The sequence below is a fragment of the Ursus americanus genome, chromosome 6 (assembly GCF_024610735.1).
Source record: "Ursus americanus isolate L20-20 chromosome 6, mUrsAme1.1.p, whole genome shotgun sequence".
NCBI classification, from domain to species: domain Eukaryota; kingdom Metazoa; phylum Chordata; class Mammalia; order Carnivora; family Ursidae; genus Ursus; species Ursus americanus.
In genome coordinates, this window is record NC_142132.1 from 30,096,528 (window position 1) to 30,118,513 (window position 21,986).

The window sequence follows — 21,986 nt, forward strand, 5'->3', positions numbered from 1 at the left end:
CATACATCGTTTCGGGCATGAAGAATAATACATCCACTTTGGGACGAGGTCTGGTGGTTTCTTACACAGCTGAACATACACTTACCCCATGAAAGTATTTCAATCCTAGGCATTTACCTAAGAGAAATCAAAGTTTAGGTTCACATCGTGGCCTATGGCTGATGATGAGCATAGCAGCTTTATTCGTAAGAGCTGGAAACAGCATAAGAACAGCAGCTCAAGTGTTGATTAGCAGGTGAATGGGTAAATGGTGGCACATTCGCAGGATGATGGTGGCAGAATATTCTTCAGCAACCAAAATGACTGGAGTATTGCTACATGCAGTAACATGGGTGCCTCTCGAAAACAGTATGCTGAGTGACAAGGAGCCCAGACTGTATGGTTCTGTTTATATGAAGTTCCAGAACAGGCAAAATTAATTTTGGGGGGGAAAAAATCAGAAGATAGATTGCCTTTGGAGAGGGTGTGGTGGGGACAAGGACTGACTTGGAAGAGGCCTGATGGTGGGGTTTCACAGGCGTTAAAACTCATTGAATCGTACACTTAGAATTCAATTGGATGTAAATTTTACCTGCAAAGAAAAAAACTAAACACATATTCAAATTCTAGTTAATAGATGTGCTGATGAGTTTAGGGGTGAGGTGTACTGATGTTTGCAATTCTCCGGTGCACGCAAACCTGAGAGGTATTAATATATGGTTAGGAGGATGGTTAAGACAGGAGTCAGGTAGATACATGGTAAAGCATGAATAGTGAAATGTAACATTAGTTACAATATGACCCAGCAATTCCACTTGTTAGATATGTACCTGAGAGAATTAGAAACCTATGTCCACACGAAAAATCGCACAGAAACATTCATGGCATTATTTGCAATAGCCAAAAACAACCCAAATGTTCATTAGCTAATTAATGGAAGAATGAAATGTTGTCTATTCATACAATGGAATATTATTCGTCATAAAAAGGAATGAAGTACTGTTCTATACTACAACATGAGTGAACCCTGAAGACCTATGCTAAATGAAAGAAACGAAACACAAAAGGCCACATGTTGTATGATTCTATTTATACGAAATGTCCAGAAAAGACAAATCCGTAGAGACAGAAAGTAGATTAATGGTTGACAGGGGATGGGAGGAGAAGGGAATTAAGACTAATTGCTAATGGGTAGGGGGTTTCTTTTGGGGTGATGAAAATGTTTTGGAATTAGTGGTAATGTTTGTACAATGTAGTGAATATACTAAAAGCCACAAGTGGACACTTCAAAAGTATATGTCAATTCCTTAAATGCTAAAAAATACTAACGGTAGAATCTGGGTGCTGGGTAATAGGATAGTTCATGGTCAAATTCTTTCAATTCTGTTGACTGAAAATGTTTAGAATCAAATGCTAGGAAAAAATTAGCCGTGAAAAAGAGCTGATTAATTTATGACTTTCCTTTAGAACTGCCCAGGGCCTGGGGGACTCAGGGCTGGTGACCCGGGAAGGAAGAGAGCAAGGAGACACCCGGCTGGTGGGTTGCCTGTTGCCCGGCCTGGGAACTGTGTAGACTCATTCTCCAGTGCAGAAAGGATGTAGACAGTCTGCTGCAGGTTAAGTTCTTGCCCCCACTGTGCAGGATTTCAAACTGTATGGCAGGAATGAGGCTTGACACAGTTTTCAGAGGTCAGCGGCATCCCTGAGTGCTGAGCGATGGGCCTCTGCAGCAGCGACCCAGACAAAGGCTCACCTCTTTACCAGTCCCTTCGTTGCTGCCCAGCGCCCAGACCCTGGGGCTGTGGGAGCTGAGCTGGTTGGGGAGGAGGGATTTGTACACAGAGAATTTAAGAGATTAGGGGATTCACACTGAGATGCAAAGAGGTGCTAATGAGATATTAAACACCTCTCGGTAGAGTAGCAGCTGAGGAAGCTGGAAACCAAGAAATTAGAAGTTGAAAATGTGGGGCGCCTGGGTGGCACAGCGGTTAAACGTCTGCCTTCATGCTCAGGGCGTGATCCTGGCGTTCTGGGATCGAGCCCCACATCAGGCTCCTCCGCTGTGAGCCTGCTTCTTCCTCTCCCACTCCCCCTGCTTGTGTTCCCTCTCTCGCTGGCTGTCTCTATCTCTGTCAAATAAATAAATAAAATCTTAAAAAAAAGAAGTTGAAAATGTCTTGAAGCTCCTGACAGGACGGGAAAGATAACTGGCCAATGGTTAAACGGGGTACTAGGAATAGTGGGGTCTGTAACTCGGTAGTTAAACCGGATAAATGGCTTTGGACTAACACTGAGTCAGGAGTGTGAAATATATTGCCATTTATAAAAGTAGAAAGGACTCAAGATGGGATGAGGTTGAGAGGGACGCAGCCGGGCAGGTGGAGACTTGAGTAGTGCACTGAGTTGAATGGTGTTCCCTCCAAATTCCTGTCTGCCGGGAACCTGTCAATGGAACCTTATTTGGAAAGAGAGTCTTTGCCGATGTAATCAAGTTAAGATGAGGTCAGACTGGATTAGGGTAGGGTCTAATGCAGTGGCTGGCATCCTTATAAAAGAGGGAAATTTGGACCCAGAGATACACGGGGAGAATGCTGTGTGTCCGCAGAGGCAGAGATGCGAGCGATGCTGCCACAAGCCAGGGAACGGTAAGGATTGCCAGCAATCACTAGAAGCTTACAGAGAGCACAGAGCAGCTTCTCCCCCTGAGTCCCAAGAAGGAACCAGCCCTACTAACTGACACCTTGATATTCAAATTTTGGCCTCCAAAACTGTGAGAGAATCACTTTCTATTATTTTACGGCACCAAGTTTTTGGAAATTTGTTAGAGCAGTGCTAGAGAACTAAAGCAAGTAATTTCCAGAGATTGTGTAACATGTGTAAGCCATGGAGAAGTTTACCGAGGTTCTGGGGGAGTTCTGAGAATCAATGGAAAAACAGAAGGGCTGAGGGCTTCTCTGCTAGCTGTTGGGTTATGCTAGGCTCAGGGACATCTACCATTGGAACAGGAATAAAGAATGAAGAGATAAAAAAGACAAGGGCCCAATAAACCCTTACTGTGTGCTCGTCATAGGTAAACAGTGGCCCTATCAGGATTACATTTCCACAGGGACTATCAGATTGACCCCATATAGGCCGATGCCGTTATCACTCCAACTTCTGGAACTACAGAAAAGATTGCGCTGCCCTTGCCAAATGAATGACAGCAGGAAGGGAAAAGCAGGTGTCAAGCTAGGCGGTCTTGGATCTGCAGACGTTTTGTGCCTGTCTGGATGCCTGGGGCAACAGTGGAATCCCCAGAATTGGAAATCAGGAGACACAAGATCAGGTAGCATAATTCAGTATTTTCAAAAAAAGATTCTAGTTTTATTTATTTGAATAGGTAAAACAGCCACATGGTTCAAAATTCTAAATGTCAAATGAGCCAGGTGAAAAGTCCTGCCCCCATCCCTGTCTCCAGCCACCCAGTTTCCCTCCCTGGAGGCAAACTATACAATCATGTATTCTTTTCAAAGATAGATCGATCTATCTATCTATCATCTATCATCTATCTATCTATCTATCTATCTATCAATCTATCTATCTATTATCTATCTATCTATCTATCTATCTATCATCTATCTTTGTATTCTGCCTCCCTTTGTTAAATAGAAGCTATAACAGAAGCTGCTGTTTGCTTCCCAGGTACCACTCTCCCTTTCAATGAACCCCATGTTGCAGCAGCACCAGAGCCCCGATATCATAAGTTTCAGCTTTTCTGGCAGCTAAATGGGGACATGTGCTTAAGTTCTGGCCAGTGAGATATGTCAGAAGTCTCCCTAGTACGAAGCAGGCCAAACCTTTCTTTTTTCCTTTCATCTTGTTGCCTGGAGTGTGGATGTGATAGTTAGAGCTCCAGGAGCCATTCTGAACTCTGCAAGAGCAGTGCATTTGAAGGAATCTCAAACAATGTCTGAAGACACAAAGGCAGTCCTAGACTACCTACTTCTGGATCTCTTTTATGTGAGGAAGAAATAACATTCTCCCTTGTCGATGCCAACCAGAAACTTAACGATAATGCTACTATAATCAGAAAATCTGCAGGGATGCCTGGGTGGCTCAGTCAGTTAAGCATCCAACTCTTGAGTTCGGCTCAGGTCATGATCTCAGGGTGGTGAGATCGAGCCCCGTGTTGCGCTCTGCGCTGGGTGTGGAACCTGCTTAATATTCTCTCTCTCCCTCTCCCTTCGCCCCTCCCCACCCTGCTCTCTTGCGTGCCTCTCTCTCTCTCTAAAACAACGACAACAGCAACAACAAGAGTGAAATCTGCAGCGGTGGTCTGGAGAGCAATTGCAGTCAGACAGGCCTATGAGAAGTACTCAGATCAGGAGCTGAAACATCATAATAGCAGCTACCACATACTCATTATCCTTTTTTAACAGTTTTGAGATATAATTTACATACCATAAAATTCACCCGTCTAAATTGTACAGTTCAGTAGCTTTTAGTATATTTCTAGAATTTTGCAGCCACCACCATAATCTAACTTAAGAACATTTGCATCACCCCCAAAAGAAACTTCATACCTATTAGCTATACCGAGAAGTGCTTTACAGATATTATTTCCTTTGCTTCCAATAACCTCTGAGTTTGGTTTTATCCTCTTGATGGATAAGAAAACCAAGGCCCACAGATAGGAAACCTTGCCCAAGATCACACAGACTACCAGTGCCAGAACCAGGATTCAAAGTCAGTTTTGGATGATGCCAAAACCTGCCTTTCTGAAACCACTATCCACATGCTGTTACCCAGGCTCTGCAATCTGGTCTTTTAACTCTGCCTAGTTATTATTCTGGAAGGCCTTCAGTACCTATGCCAGTAGTCAGGCCTTATTTCTGGTCCCATTGCCAACTTCCTTCATGTTTCTTTGGCTGAGCTCATGCGACTTGTGTCTGGACCGCAGCCTCTTTCCCTTTAATCGACTCTTCTGGTAGATCAACTTCCTGATGCCCAACCCTGCTCAGGTCACCCACCACTGCTACTCTGAATATGTCCACATTGGCTCCCCAGGAAAACCCTCAGCTCCTTAAAACAGTATCCAGAACTCTCAGACACCTGGCCTTGATCCACTCTTCCAACCTTCTCTTGTCTTCCACTCCTACAGAAGCCTGTTGCTACTGTCAGACTGGGCCCTTGCCAACTTCCAAATGCACTTCATATGTTCCTGTCTCCCATGTTTGGTCCTGTTCTTTGTGCAGAGAATGTTTTCTTCCAAATCTCCAACCATCTAAGTCTTGCTCAGTTCATGAAGCTCCTTTGTGAAGCTGTCTCTGCTCTCCGCAGTAGGTGGTGGTTCCTCTGCCCTTGGCTCTCCCATCCCATTCAGTTCTCTCGGTGGGACTCTTGAAGCATTCTTCATCTCAGTAGTTACTTGGGCTGGTCTAGACTGTAAGATCCTTGAGAAGGCTAGGCCTGAGTTGTTTGCCCATCTCTCTAGCCAGAGATAGGGTCAGTCATACCCCAAACTCATGGACTGAGATAAGGAAGCAGAGAACCCCTTAAGAGATGCTGGGTACATCAAAACAAAAACCTATGTCCAGTATTGGCAGGATGTACTTTTTCCATAAGACCTGAGTAACCTCATTGTTTCATTTATTACTTCCTTGATTTAATTGATTCATTTGATCCTTTATTCATTCAACACGCATAGTTGGATAAACAAAACCAAATATAGTCCTTAACTCACAGAGCTTACAGTCTAGTGGGGTAAGCCAAAACTAATCAAACAATCTAGAAACAAATATAGAAATGCAGCGATGGTAATCTGAGACACAACTGAGTCCCCAGAAGCTTTTCATGTTTCCTCATCCAAATGGCTGTGTGAAGTCATTTTAGCTGGGCAGCCAGCCCTTTATTCCACAATTAGAAGTGTTCCTTTGTAGTCATGTGTTCCAAAAGAAGTATCCTTGCGTTTAATTCACACTGAAGTGTGAATGAATGAATGAATGAATGAATGAGCAAGGCAATTCTCTCTTCCTACATCCTTGAAAGAAGCTGGATCATGTGGGTGGGGATGACCGTACAGGCCTACAGGGCCTTGTAGGACAATTTCCTTTACTTTCTGATTTTGAAGGGGTGACTCTTGGAAGCTGATTCTGCAGGCTCCTGTCTAGAGAACAAATAGGTAGGGGAAGGCTTGGGGACTTTTCTGACCTTCACCCTGCCTCCTAATAGCTATATAGACTTTATGAGCAAAATTCTTTCCGTACCAAAACAGTCTCCGTGAGTATGAGTTAATAGTGGCAGAAAAAAGGATCCATCCAGGCCTCAGCTCACATGACTGAGGAGATAACACGCCACACGGTGAGTTCATGATGTACCTGCCGACTCCTGAACATCACATATATGCTACTGCTTTGAAACTTGTCATCAGCGCCTGGGGCCTCCTGACCTGGGGTCTGGGTGTTTTTGATGAGAGGGCCAGAAAGATTCCACCTCAAAATGATTTGGTCAGTGTTCAACTCACCCTGCAAGACTCAGGACCTGCTCAAGCCTCCCTCAGCTCCAGCTCCTGCGCTGGCCTGGCTGCTTGCCATACTTTCAGGTTTTCAGAGGGTTTGTTCCCTGCCTCTCTTGAGACCCAGGCAGACTGGCCTCCTTACCCCCAGCACCAGTCTGAGCTTTTGGAGGTAGGATTCATGGCTCAGTGCTCAACACTGAGCTCAGTGCCTGACAGATGGTGAATCCCAGTTACAAATGCTCTGTGACTGAGTGTGCTTCCAGTGTTTCTCCCCGCCAGCCTTTTGCCTGTGACCTGACTGTTTCCCAGCTCGTTATCCTGGCTGGGGAAAATGACCTCCAGAGTTCTTCCCCTGGGGTTTTGGCCCTGACCTGGGGCGCTTTTAGCTGCACAGAATGGGTTCCGCTTCTCTCCACCTCCTTGAGTTCCCTCCTTCACGCACCCTGTGGCCAGTCTTGAAGGGGATTCCACAGCAAAGCTGAGGTAGTTTCTTTCTTTCTTTCTTTCTTTCTTTCTTTCTTTCTTTCTTTCTTTCTTTCTTTCTTTCTTTCTTTCTTTCTTCTTCTTTCTTCTCTGTCTTAAGTCTTGTCTTTTTTTGGCATATGGAATAATGTAGGTGTTAGTCTTTGGTGTGTCTGAAGGACACTGAATGGTTAAGCTTTGCCCCAGCCCACAGTAAACAGGTGTCCCAGGAAGCAAGAAGTTGGGAATGATTTGTATCCCACAGTTGTCCTTTAATTTTTTCCCCTTTTGTGGGTAATTCCCCACTGGGAGAACTTTGGTGGGAGACAGGGCTCTCGTCAAGGCAGAAGAGTATAGGCAGGTGACTGTGGTGCAGCCAATCAGATGTTCTCACCCATGACTCTTCCTCTCCATGGAGTGATGCAGAGACCCAAGGATAGATAGGAAATCAGTGCAGGGGTGACTGTGCTGAGTCAAGTGGCCCTGAATGGTGTGACCTTGGCTGTGTTTTTGGCTCCCCAGCCCCCTCCCTGCCATCTTTTCAACCTAGCATCCTCCCAACAAATCCAGGTTCTGTTATGTTAGCCAAAGTCAGTTTCTAGTACTTGCAATCCAGATTGACATAAACCTATTTTATGTCTGGAGGAGGTAGTTGACATAAACTGGGGAGCATCTGTAAGGTGGAATACTACACAGCAGGTCAAAAGGGTAATGGCAGATCTACGTGTACTGACACGGATCTCCGACATGCACTTACAAAGGTAATATGTACATCACAATTTATTTCAAAATCAAGGGGCGTGTGTCTGGCTCAGTTGGTAGAGCATGTGACTCTTGATCTTGGGGTCATGAATTCAAGCCCCATGTTGGGCATAGAGATTACTAAAAAAAGATTAACTTGAAAAAAAGAAAAGGAAAGAAATGACTCAAGAGAAGGACTTTGCTTGGTTCACCCTTATATTTCCAGACCTGGAATAGTGCCTAGCACATAGTAAACATTTAATAAATATTTTTTGAATGAATGTACTGTAATAGAAAAAGATCTGGAAGGACACATACTAAACTGAAAATGGTATTTTCTTAGAGGAGGGACTAGAATACAGGGATGGTTGACAAGGGAGCTTTTATCTGTATTATTTAATTTTTTTTTTACAAGGGCAACGTCTTCATGTGTTATTTGTGTAATTAATATAAAAAGGTGTTTGAAGTTCGTTGGAGGTAGATAGATGGATATGCAATGACATTTGTGGCAGACTCAAATCCATGCCCTGGATTCTTTGGAGCCCTGATCGTCTTCCCTTCTCCATACTTCTGAATTCCTAGGAGTCTTTTCTCTGCTTTATTATTTTGTCCTCGGTAATTCTAATCTGCCTTCCGTTGTATGTGACTTATATGTGTTCATTTTATCTCCCCGAGTCTGTAACTCCTTGAGGGCTGGGGCCACTTTTCTGTGACCTTTTGTTCAGCCAGACCGTTGGAAACAAGGTGACTTTCTGAACTTTTCATGATGACCTGCTGGACAGCCATGCTTATCGGCAGACTGGCAATCCGTACCTCGATGGAGTAAGGGTGATTTCAGGGGAGCCAGGACGCCCTTGCAGAAGCAGGGCAGGCTTGCTGGCTGGGGAGTACTTCGACAGCACTTGGCAACAATACTTGCTTAGTGGAATAGTTGGTTTTGAGGAGGAACGCTCTCCTCTCCAGGGTAACTGATTAAACTGTAACTATGTGTCATGTATGGTCCTTATCACACGGCAGTGGAGATAGAAGTGTTATCTGTGAAGGGAGTTTAGCGTTCTTAACATTCATCACATTACCTTCAATATATATCTCGTTTTAGTATGTGCCAGACACTGCTGCCAAGCAGCGTTTCAGAGATTATCTCATTTAAATCTTCACAATACTGCTCTGAGAGTTATTTTTATCCTCATTTTACAGAGGGGGAAAAGGAATCCGAAGTTAAGTAAGTTGTCGGTCACACAGTTAGAAGTACTGGAGCTAGGATTTGAAAGTCTTACTGACTCCAGAACCCGTGCCCGTAACGACTGGGCCGCATTTCTCCAAACATTAAGGGCTTTGTATAAAAATGTCATCCAAACAGATAAGCCAGAAATAGCATTGTGTGGTGTTCTATTTGGTTGTAGCAGTAATACTTTACAGTTTTGAACATTTCTTCTGTGTGAAAGCATCAATTTAATCCAATCAGTCAGTCAGTTGGTGCTGGGTATGGGGGGGGAGCTGGACAAAAACTTGTTTGTACTTTGGAGAAAGTCTTTGCAGAATTTGAGCCTTGTATTCCTTGCTTTGTATATATACCAAATATGCAGCCTGGATTTTCCAAGGCTGTCTTGGGTTCAATGAATAATTTCACCAATACATGTTTGTTGAATTTTGTGTTTCTTTTTATGTATTTGCTCAATAAAGAAAATCTGTTAACCATAAAACACAGAATACACATAAAATAAAGCAATTTTATTTTTACACTTTCATCAAACTTTTAATATGAATTCATCAATTGAAATAACCTATTAGAACATCTGATTCAACTTTTATTTTGGATCATATAATCTGAGGACTTGTTTATTCATTTGTTCAAAAACTATTTATTGAAAGGTCACTATGTGCCAGAGCCATAGGGAGCAAAATAGATGTCGTCTCTGCCCATATGTGGTAGGAAGTCTAGCTGGGAACCCTCACATGAAATAAATAGTCACACAAACAACTATAATTTTGTTATAAGAGCTATGAAGGGCCAGTACAGAGTGCACTGTGAAAGCCTAGTAAGCAAACTGATTTATACAGTGGGGGCCACATGGATGGGAAGCCGTCCCAACCAGTGACATTTAAGCTGAAATCTGACCAATAATAAAGGGAAAAATGGGCCGGCCAGAAAAAGCAAGTGCAAAGGCTTGAGGCAGGGAAGAGTTTGTTGAGAAACTGAAACACACATAGAGCTTAGTGGAGGAGGAGAACGCTGGGCGAGCCTCAGGCGAAAGCATGTCAGAAGGAACCGCAGGAAAAATATCCCTAGAAAAACCGACATGGTAAACTAGTACAGAAAAAAACCTTAACGCTTGAAGTTTACAGCGTTCTCACATCTGTTGCCTCTGTTAATCCTTGCAAGAAGCCCATGAATCAGGGAGGGCAAGCATAATTATCATTATTTCTATCACGGAGCATTAAAGCTCAGTCAGGGACAAAGTTAGGGAGCTTTTGGTTCCTTGTTTCAGACCAGAGAGGCAAAGCCGGTGGGTTCTCTGCGTAGCCGGAAGGGAGCGTGTGGAAAGAAGCAGAAGTGACCCACCGCTATGCTGTGCGGCTGTCTGAAGAAAGCTGGCTGTGGACGAAATGCAATAGTTAAGTACTTCTTGATTGCCGCGTTGTACCTACTCTTATAGGTACCTCTCTTTGTGTCAAGACAGAAAATGAATCTTGCATTTTAGAGTTGTTCTTAAAATCGATTTCAAATTCGGCAGTTCTGCAATTCTGAGATTTCTCATCCGGACTTAATTTGAGCGTAGGCTGGGGATTTCTGTCCAGAACCTTCAAAAGTAGGTGGAATCGGAAAAGTTCATCAAAACACGAAACTACAACTCCCAGCAGGCCTCGGGGCTGGGTCTCCTCCCCCCCAACCCTTTTCCGCCGGGGCTGGGGGCGACCAATGACCGTTAGGTATTTGAATAGACCAATAATATCATGAAACTGTTTAGTCATCCAGTCGCACGGAAGAGGGGGAAACACCTTAGCCAATCCAAAGGCGTGGGGGCGGGGCCGGAGATGGGGGCGGTGAAAGAAGTTAGCTGACTAAGATGGCGACTGAAGCGCAGAGTGAAGGGGAGGTGCCAGCCCGCGATTCCCGCCCGAGGTGAGCCGAGTTCTTGGTCCAGCTGCCTAGGAAACGAGGCCGTGGGCTGGTCGTACTGACGCTTTTCCTTTGGGTCATAGTGACCCAGCGGGGCCAGGCTTTGTTCTTTCCTCCTACGGCGTTTCACCCATTCAGGCCTGCGGTCTGGCTCAGGAGCTGAGATCCAGCCTCACCTCCGCTTGGTCCAGCTGATGCTCGTGTGAGGTCGGCCCGTGGCGCTGGCTGCAGACCGACCTGCGCTGAGACTCATTTTGGTGGTGAGAAAACTCAAGTCCAGAGCCGTTAAGCGAATTTCCTAACGTCACACAGTGCTGGAGAGAGCTCTGTCAGTACCTTCAAATCAGCTTCGAGGCAGTTTATTGTGTTAAAGTCGGAGCAAGGAAGTGTCCGTTAGAAATGGGTTTGAGTTCTTGGGCCAATTAAAAAAAATTTTTTTTTAAGTTGTGGTTTAGAATACTTAACATACCCTCTTAGCAAATTTTTAAGTGTGCAAGACAGTATTTTGACTTTAGGTACAATGTTGTACAGCACATCTCAAGAGCTTATTCATCTTGCTTAACTAGAACTTGATGCCTATTAATTAGTAACTCCCCATTCCCCCTCTCCTGGCTCCTGGCAACCAGCATTCCACTCTTTCAGTCTATGAATTTGACTATTTTGGATAAGCTCATATCAGTGGATACCTCATATATATAAGTGAAAAATCATTTGTCTTCCTGTAACTGGCTTATTTCACTTAGCATAATGTCGGTGAGGTTCATCCATGTTGTCACCTGTTGCAGAATTTTCTTTTAAAAGCTGAGTAATATTCCATTCTACGCATATACCACATTTTGCCATTCCATTCATCTGTCCATGGACATTAATAATCTTGGTGATTATTAATTGTGCCTCAGTGAACATGAGAGTGCTAGTAATTCTTCGAGATCCTGATTTCAGTACTTTTGGATAAATACACAGAAGCAGGATTGCTAGATCATACAGTAATTCTATTTTGAAATTTTTGAGGAACCTCCATACTATTTTCCATAGCAGTTGCATCATTTTGCATTCCCATCAGCAGTGTACAGAGGTTCCAGTTTTCTACAGCCTTACCAACACTTGTCCTTTGTTTTTGTTTTTGTTTTTGATAATAGCCATCCTGACAGCTGTGAGGTGAAAACCCACTGTGATAAGGAATAATGCAAATAGTCCTAGCCAGAGCAGTTAGGCAAGAAAAGGGATTAAAAACGCTTCAAAATTGGAAAGGAAGGACTAAAATTGTTCCTGTTTGCAGACAACATGATCTTACATATAGAAAACCCTAAAGACAGACTGTTAGAACTAATAAATTTAGTAAAGTTGCAAGATACTCAACATACAAAAATCAGTTGCATTTCTCTATATACTAAAAAGGAGCTATCTGAAAAGGAAATAAGGAAAACAATTCCATTTACAATAGCACCAAAAAGAGTAAAGTACTCAGGCCAATTTTTAAACCTCTCTCTGTTTCAATTTCTTTACCTTTAAATGGATGTAATAATGTCTACTCCGGAGAATGTCAGGATTAAATTAGACAGTCTTTAGCGTAGCGCTGAGCCTAGCAGATAATCACCAGTTCTACATGATAGATTTTCTTTTTCCTTATAGAACTAAAGAATAGATCAGAGGGATCTGCAGTTTAGGAAATCATAATTTTTATGATTGGCCCAAGAACTCAAACCCATTTCTAACGGACACTTCCTTGCTCCGACTTTAACACAATAAACTGCCTCGAAGCAGATTAGAAGGTACTAACAGAGCTCTCTCCAGCACTGTGTGACGTTAGGAAATTTGCTTAACAGCTCTGGACTTGAGTTTCCTCACCACCAAAATGAGTCTCAGCGCAAAGGCAACTGGTTGGTCTGCAGCCAGCGCCACGGGCCGACCTCACACGAGCATCAGCTGGACCAAGCGGAGGTGAGGCTGGATCTCAGCTCCTAAGCCAGACCGCAGGCATGAATGGGTGAAACGCTGTAGCACACCAAAATGTGGCTTTTTCCAGAAAGAATTTCCAGGTGGTCTTGCCACAGTCTTGAGACTGTCATGTCTTTTTTTTTTTTTTTTTTTTTTTAAGATTTTATTTATTTGTCAGAGAGGGAGAGAGAGAACACAAGCAGGGGGAGCGGCAGGCAGAGGGAGAAGCAGGCTCCCTGCTGAGCAAGGAGCCCTGTGTGGGACTCCATCCCAGGATCCTGGGATCATGACCTGAGCTGAAGGCAGAAGCTGAACCGACTGAGCCATCCAGGCGTCCTGAGACCTTACATGTCTTAACTGATTACATATATATTAGAATTTAGTAAAGTGAGCTTGTTTACATTGTCTCAGTGTAAAGCGTAAATCTTTGGTTTGGTGTCACTTGGTGCCATTTGTATCAAATGGGAGATTCCAAGTCTTGGGAAGCTGGATTTATGAGTGGGCACTGGATTCCTTCCCTAGCTGAGATAGACATGTTTGAATGTGTTAATATCTTATAGGGAAGAGTTTTTCACTCTCAGAGGTGCCTATAAATGGTTGATCATTTTTGCCTGGAAACTGTAGAGGGGATTGATAAATTCGATCAGCTCATCTGTCATCCTGCTCTAAGATCTTGAATTGTGATGAACACGCTGAAGGCAAACATTATTCTGTAGCAGGAGTAGTTTGAATTCCTTTCAAGAATGTCGCCAATTCAATTTAAATTTTAAGTGGCAGTATTAGTTACACGATCAACAGGTATTCACAGAATCTTATCTGAATTTGAAACTATTTTATTAATTTCATATTGTAAAAGAGAATTTGGGTTTCTGTAAGGCTTTTTGAGGGCAGGACACATGTATATTTTTATTACATATTCCCAACGCTTAGCTTTGTGTAGATGGTCAATACTGAATGAATAATAGTCCTATCTAAGACATAAAATACTCCTTGTGGTGATAAATACCATACATATTATGTTTTTCCCTGCAGATATTAATCTTTCTAAAGTTCTGTTGGTGGTGGGGCCCTTTGTATTTATTCAGTAAAGAGGAAAGAATTGTCTGATTTGCGCAGATCAGTATATATTTGCACATTGAATGGAGAATATGTGATCGTGCGTTAAGAACTAGCTTTCTATTTCTTCATCATTATTTTAAGCCTGCTTCTAATAGTTAGCAATGCTTTAAATTGTTTTAATCAAAGAATTAAATAAGAAAAAGTTGCTCTGGGGGCGCTTGGGTGGTGCAGTTGTTTAAGTGCCCGACTCTTGATTTCCGCTCAGGTCATGTCTCAGGGTCCTGAGATCGAGCCCTGCATCTGGCTCCACGTCTGCCTGAGATTCTCTCTCCTTTCCCCTGACCCTCCTGCTGTGTGCTCTCTCTCTCAAATAAATAAATAAATCTTAAAAAAAAAAATTGCTCTGCCTTTTAAGAATTTTGTTTTGACCTGTTGATGGTAGCCACCTTTCCCCCTCTCTTTCTGGTCTTTATCAGGTAGAATAACACTTTAAAATTTAACTAACTTTAATTATACCTTCAAGTTACTCTTAAGTGGGCAATTCTAAAGGGGAATCCACAAATAGAAACTATCCACTTTACCAATAGCGATATAAAAATAGTTAAGACTCTGAAAGGCCAAAGAGAGAAAAAGCTAAAGCAGGAAAGGAATTATAGCCACCTCCCCACATAATTGGCAGTAGGGAAATACAGCTCGGTACTTTTTGAATTGAAAAGGTATATAAAAAAAGTGGTAACTATTATTAGATGAAGAGGGGAAATTGATGACAAAGAGTCACAGGCTTTTTAACCTCAATATTCAAAGGAAAAAAGAAACCTGCTGTGAACCAGGAAAAGCAAATGGGAATATACAGGGTTGGAGGGAAGCAAAGCAAGCTGTGGTAGTGATAACATTTGTCATAAGTTGTCATTACTATGCCAGCAGTGTCCAAGTTGTGGGGCCAAAGCCTGCTCCTAGAACTTAGGAACAGCAGGAATAGGAGCAGACTACTGGATGCTTGCATCCCATTTTGGAAATGGTTTTGGAGGATTAGGAAGGTGCCCATAGATGGGGAATGGGTCCTGTATTCTGCTAATTAGATATGGAATATTAGTTACTAAACACATAATTTCCTGAAGACTTTTTTGTTATATTGTTTTTTTTTTTAATAAGATAGCAGTGTGGCCCTAAAAGAAAGGTAATAGATGGAACCTTTACTGATCTTAGGAAGACTTGCCTGTTCTCACATGCACAAGTGGGAAACCATGATTTAATATATCTGAATCCAGTTTTGTATTTGTGCTGTCAAATCCTATCTGAAGGGTAATGATGAAGAGATTCTTCAGTGGTCTTTTCTTGAATCTGAATAATTTTATATTTTTATCAATTACCTGGCTTAGAGAGTTTGGTCATTATACTTGTAGACAGTGCCAGTCTTGGTGGAAGGAGAGGGGAAGAAGAAATAGAATTTTAAAATTCGGGGGCCTGGGTGGCTCGGTTGAGCGTCTGCCTTCAACTTGGGTCATGATCCTGGGGTCCTGGGATCAAGCCCCAGGTCCAGCTCCCTCAGGGGGAGTCTGCTTCTCTTTCTGCCCCCCACCCCTGCCCGTGCTCTCTCTCAGAAAAATAAGTAAAGTCTTTAAAATTGATCCACATAAACCAGTAAGTGGCTTACTTTTCTTTGCTTCTAATCTTTGGTAGAGTTTGTGAAATTAACAGATGTTAAAGGTGGAGGTTGCTGGTTGGTTGTGTGGTCATCAGAGAGTGGCAGTCTGTTTTTGTTGTTATTGCAAGTCCAGACACTATTTTATCCATTAGATGGGTTTGAGGATACTAACTCCTTTAAGGCTCACAAGAAGCCAATTGATAAATGCAAATTTGGTAATTTGCACGAAGAATATACAAGGTAGGTATATCAGTTTGCCTCATTTTTTTTTTTTTAAGATTTTATTCATTTATTTGAGAGAGAGAGCGCGCTCAAGCGCGCTCACTGCACTGGGTGGAGGGGGGGCAGAAGGAGAGGGAGAAGCAGACTCCCCGCTGAGCAGGGAGCCCAACTTGGTGCTCCATCTGCTTGATCCTAGGACCGTGAGAGCACAACCTGAGCTGAAGGCGGATGCTTAATGGACTGAGCCACCCAGGCACACGGAGGGTTTTGCTATTTTTTTAAAAGAACTTTTGAATAATGTAGAACAATGAAAATTGCTGAAATGAGTTGAGCTGAAGAACCAAAGGCTGCATGCTGTGTGCTGTGTTTGGTGCATTTGGCTGAACAGAAGTTCACATCTGTAAGGAAAACCAAGACTGGCTTCTGAAAAACTGAGCATTGGAAAGATGGTACAGAAGGGAGAAGCACAAGAGATAAGAGAAAAATTAAAAAAGGAAAATATGGAGAAGAGTGGGTGACTTTCTAGTAGAGGCTGCCAGCCACAACCACAGGGGCAGGCTTTGGAGGCAGTGGTGGTAATGAAGCCAGCGAGAAGTGATCTTGGAGAACAGAGGTTTCCCAAGGAGGAGGTAGGGAGGCAGAATAACCAGAATGACCAGAGGGGCTGGGATTTATACTCGCAGCTGACATTTTTAACATTTTTGTTAGGATTCTTTCAGTTATATGTGACAGCAACTTTAACTTAAGCAAAGAGATGCTATTGATTGGCTCAAGAAACTGTGAAGTCTGGGGGGTAGATCAAGCATGGCTTAATCTGTACTGAAATTCTCAATTTCAATGTCACTAGGCATCTGTCTCTTACTTTCTTAGATCTGATTTCCTCTGTATTTCCTTTTTGAAAAAGCAAGTTCTTCACCAAAGATGGCAGTAATGGACCACCAGCTGCTTCAGTCTGGCATTCCACAGGGTTAGCAATCTTAGCATCCAGCAAGAGTCTTGGAGCTGTCTTTTTTCCCCTGGTTTGACTTTGTGGGCCTTTGCCTCAATCAATGAGGATAGAATGTTTCGATTAGTTAAGCATGGGTCTTGTATCTCATATCACACTTGCTGCCCAGGGAGTAGGGTCAATCCACTAAACCACATATACTGAAAGATGGGGAGAAGTTATTGCCCAAAGGAAAATTGGGGTGTTGTTACCAGAGAAAGGGGAAGATAGATGTTGGGCATGCAAAAATAACAGATGTCCACTGCATTATTTTAGTAATCCCTCTGTACACCCCCCCTTTATTTATTTATTTATTTATTTATTTATTTATTTATTTATTTTTATTTTTTAAAGATTTTATTTATTTATTCGACAGGATAGAGACAGCCAGCGAGAGAGGGAACACAAGCAGGGGGAGTGGGAGAGGAAGAAGCAGGCTCATAGCGGAGGAGCCTGATGTGGGGCTCGATCCCATAACGCTGGGATCACGCCCTGAGCCGAAGGCAGACACTTAACTGCTGTGCCACCCAGGCGCCCCACACCCCCCCTTTATTTAAGCTTATGTTTTGAAAAGGGCTTGCCACTAATATGTAGAGAGCATATTTTATGTTTCTTAAAAAACCAACCAAGCAAAAAAAAAAAAAAAATCAAACAAAAAGCCCCTTTATTTAAGTACTGCTTATTTATTTTTTCCACTATCCGAGCCCTGTTCATCTTTAAGACCTACCTCAAATCTCAACTTTTGTCTAAGGGTGAAAGTTTCTCTTTTCCTTCTAAATTTGTACATCTTTTATTGTCTGTACCATGGATTTGGCAATTAATGATCTTGTATTATCTTTTGTGCTGTGGTCTTTAGCTACTACTTAAAATCTTGTAAGGAAACTATCTTTTCTATAATTAAGTATGAAACTATAGTGATACAGTGGGGGGGGGAAATTTTGTCAGATGCTCACAAGTTTTGTGATCTATCTTATAAATAATTATTCAAGTATGAAGTGGGTTAATAGTATATTTTATAATGGGAAGTGTGTTAGTGTCAAATTCATAACTATAACACTATATAAAGCCATAGCTTTTAAGATAATCAGATGAAAACGTAATAAATAACAGTATCAGTTGCCAGATTAAATACAGGTGATTTGTCAAGCTGAATTATTACCTGAAAGCTAGACACCAGTTTTTTGTTACTTCAAGAATGATATAGAACCACAGAAAAATTCAGTCACCTGCCTGCTGATTTAGTTGTGCTGAAGTATTAACCCTTTGGTTTTTGAAAAATTAATATGTAACTAAAATATTGCTTATATACACAAGTATGGAAATGAGATGTTTCCTTTAAAGGCATATAGATCAGTTTCAAATAAATTTAATCAACTTTGGACTTTATTTCTCTTGCTTACTGACCAGAGTGTATTACATAGCATAAAACTAATTTCTTGGGACTCAGTAAGATTACAGAAACACTGTAATAGGGGTATTGGGGTGGTTCAGTAAGTTGAGGGTCCAACTCTTGATTTTGGCTCAGGTCATGATCTTGGGGTTGTGAGATTGAGCCCCACGTTGGGCTCCCCAGTAGGCAGGGAGTCTGCTTGAAATTCCCTCTGCCCCTCCTTCTGCTCATGCTTGCTCTCTCTCTTGCTCTCTCTCTCCCTCTCAAATAAATAAATCTTTTAAAAAACCCTCAATAATAATCTGAGCCAATCTATAACAAATCAATATCTCCCAATTTAACAGAAAATGTCCAAGGTATCACGTAGAGCTATATCCACTTCAGAAATGTTCCTGATTATATGATTCCAATTTTCTCTTTTTGTTGTTCTTATTTTTTCCCATAGAAAATTAAAATAGTTTGGTTGATCTTTGTTCAAATTTCTGAGATGTGTCATAATAAGGAAGTAAAACATTATTTGACAGCTTTAAGATAATATGTCATCTGATTAGAGATAAAGGCATCTTAGCTGGGTTCTATCTGTATCAATAAAAAGAAAAAATTCATGAATGAAATATAGAAATCACATAGTTCTTAATATTAAATTTATAATTGCATGCCACAATAATGAGAGCTACATTTGCTAAATGTGTCTTAATCATACCTTTGGAGAGGGGAGAAACTCGTTAATTTAAAAACTAACCTAAAGATACTGGGATAATATAATTAAAAAGTTCTTCACTGGTTTTAATGCTGAACACAATTACAAAGTTAAACTGAGTAAGTAATAGCAATGAAACTGAAGAATAAATCACTAAATAACAGGAAACTCAAGAATTAGGGGAAGATCAGAAACCAGGAAAGTATACAGTGATACAATTTAGTAATGTTATACTTGACGTTATCATCAAATACTTTCCTTTATACTTTAATTGGAGATCACTACATGCACTATAGGCTGTGCTTTGAAGTATGGCTCTTTTTTGTATACTTAAGTCTACTTACCATTTTAAATTTTTTTGCATTTTGAAATCCCTACAATCCCTCCATTGGTTGCAATAATAGTTTCTTCACTAAAGTACCAAGGCCTACTTTGTTTTTTTTTCTTTGGGTAAGGTCATTTTGTGGCAGCTATCCTTGTGACCAAGCTCTCTCAAAGCCCACCGATGTGAAATGTATACTTACATCATTGTGTTAACAGTTTTTATTGGCAATTTAAATACAGGATATGTATATTAAGATTGTACAGAGGATAAAGCCTAAATTTTATTAAAGCGTAAAGATTTTAACCAACACAATACGTTCTTTTTAGGTGTTGAGAAAGAAGTGTTGAAAAGATGGTAGAATATATAAATTTTAAAAAGTATTTTCTGAAATACTTCAAAAATATTCAGAAGTATTATATACTTGATGCACCATAAAATCTCATATATTAGAATGCCATCTTTTCAGCATTACATCATCTCAACAGTTGGTATCGTTCAGACTGAATGGGAAAGCATATTGTGTTTCCCCAAAGTGGAGGTTGCTTAAGACTCACTACAGTGAAAAAGTCTTGTAATCGCTTCCAATTTCAAAGGATTTTTAGCAGTTGCCCTAAGATCTCTTTAAAATAGTGATGCTTCAAAGGCTAACGTGTGTGTGTGTGTGTGTGTGTGTGTGTGTGTATGCAAATGCAATGAAACAAAACTTGTTTGCATCCTAATTTTCAAAGTCATCTCATTGGGCCTCCTAGGTGCTCATGTGCTAATTGTATCTGCAATTGGCTACTTGTATTTTTGAAAATAGAGGTAGTGGGGGAAAAAAGAATAAAAGCTTAGTGAATTTTAAGCATCCAGAGGTGAAACTTAACTTAGTATCTTGTCCCTATATCTTAGAATTTCTTAAAATTACAGAACACTCAGTAGATCGTGGTTAGTTTGATTTTAAATGACCCATGAGTAACTAGGATTTCACCTTCTTATGCTAGTTGATGAAGAGACTTATGATTAGGTTTGTAGAATATTGATAAGGTAATAGAAGCTCTGTTTTAAGAACTTGTGTGAGATATGACTGTCACATGCCAGAGCAGAAGCACTTGCTGTCTGTCTCTCTTGGATAGGCTCACTCTGGACTTTGGAACAAATGGATTTAGAAGTAGTCTTTTGGAACCTAATCTGACCATACATAGAAGTACTCTGTGTATTAGTTGCCTGAGGCTCATGTCATCTAAAGTCCGTCGGAAAAGAGTCTCCTGAAGTTTGGATTATACTTTTCTGAGTGATAAACAACTTTTAGATAATGGTAAGAGAGACACCGAATTGTCAACAAAGCATTTTATAGAACTTTCTCCAAATAAATAGGGAATTTTGATGTTATTTTTCGAATACAAATAAACTTTCTTATTGTACACCTGCCTGAGAGAGAAAAATTAAGAGAGGTGATGGCAACAGAATTAATACCAATTCTTGGGACACCTGGGTGGCTCAGTTGGTTAAGTGTCTGTCTTTGGCTCAGGTCGTGATCCAGGGGTCCTGGGATTGAGTCCTGTATCAGGCTCCCTGCTACGTGGGGAACCTGCTTCTCCCTCTGCCGGCTGCTCCCTCTGCTTGGGCTCTGTCTCTCTCTCTGGCAAATAAATAAAACCTTAAAAAAAATACCAATTCTTGTGACACCCAGAAGAATAAGAATTGACAAGTAAATACATGTCAGTAAATTTGTGTTATCGATACTCGGAGGAAGTATAATTTGCTTTCTTGACTGAGAAATGGCATGATATTGCGTTGTCATGCCATAGGTCAAAATCTTAGGTCAGGTTTCCAAAAAATGTTAAGATTAAGAAGATAAGCAATCAGGAATTCTATAACTTCTAACTAGTTTAATTCAGATTAAGTTGCTCTAGTATTTTGAAATTAGTTTGAGATCAAATATAGGGGTCAGATAGGGTTTTGCAGACTTTCGGAGTCTAAATTAGAGATAACAGGTCCTAATTACAAAATCTTGGACAAAAACTCTAAGGGCAGCCCTTAGGATGTGAATGTTTCAAAATTTTTGTCTAAGAAATTGAATATAATTTCCTGAAGTCTTGTGGTACTAGTTACCAACTTTGAACTGTTACTGTTATTTAAAAATCCTGCCAGCTTGGGCACACGGGGCCTGTTATATCCTTTCTCTATATATACAGCTTTCATGATACCAGTTTAAATTTGATATATAGAAAAAGGGAAGAATAATAACTTCTTGTTTAATATTTATATGTATTCTTATCTAGCAACTCTCCCAGAAGGCGACACAATGAAAGTCATGTTTCAAAGCCAGAGGGTTGAAAAAGTAGTAGGAGAGTGCATACTTCTCTTAGGGTGGTAAGTGAGATTTAGACAACTTTAAATATAGCTCGTATTTTGATAGATGTTGCCAAGGTTGTGGTTCTTGGAGAACAAATCAAGTTAAGCAATTCACTAGGGAGGAAACATTTCGTTTTGTGGGTATGCAGTTTTGGTAGCAGTCAGCCAAAAGATACATCTGCAGGATAAATTTTTTATTTTTTCCCACTGCCTTGAATTTTGCAGATTCATGAGTTTAACATGCTTGAAAAGCACTTGCATTTCATTATTTTGTAATTGATTTTTCAGCTGTGGATTCTGTTTCTAGTCCTGTCACTAAGCAGATCGCCTTACATGTAGAGTTCCATCTAGTGGTAAGAGTAATCATAGCAGATGATAAGTAGGTAATACAATTTACCCTTTTTTCTTTTTTCCCTCCCCTCCTCTCCCCTCCCTTCCCCTCCCCTCCCCTCCCCTCCCCTCCCCTCCCCTCCCCTCCCCTCCCCTCCCCTCCCCTCCTCTCCTCTCCTCTCCTCTCCTCTCCTCTCCTCTCCTCTCCTCTCCTCTCCTATCGTTTTTCTTTCTTTTCTTCCCCAGTGTAAGCTCT

At 41.3% G+C, this 21,986-nt stretch overlaps 1 protein-coding gene across 2 annotated transcripts in view; it reads left to right on the top strand.

The window, feature by feature from the left end:
- The first annotated feature begins 10,704 nt into the window (after window positions 1–10,704).
- The window catches only part of ARHGAP19 (Rho GTPase activating protein 19), a 55,773-nt gene continuing 44,491 nt past the window's right edge, over window positions 10,705–21,986 (top strand). For both annotated transcript variants that reach the window (XM_045784972.2, XM_045784971.2), the window contains exon 1: window positions 10,705–10,802. In XM_045784972.2, coding sequence (XP_045640928.1) covers window positions 10,747–10,802 — 56 coding nt within the window. In that variant the 5' untranslated portion in view covers window positions 10,705–10,746. The remainder of the gene's footprint in view (window positions 10,803–21,986) is intronic.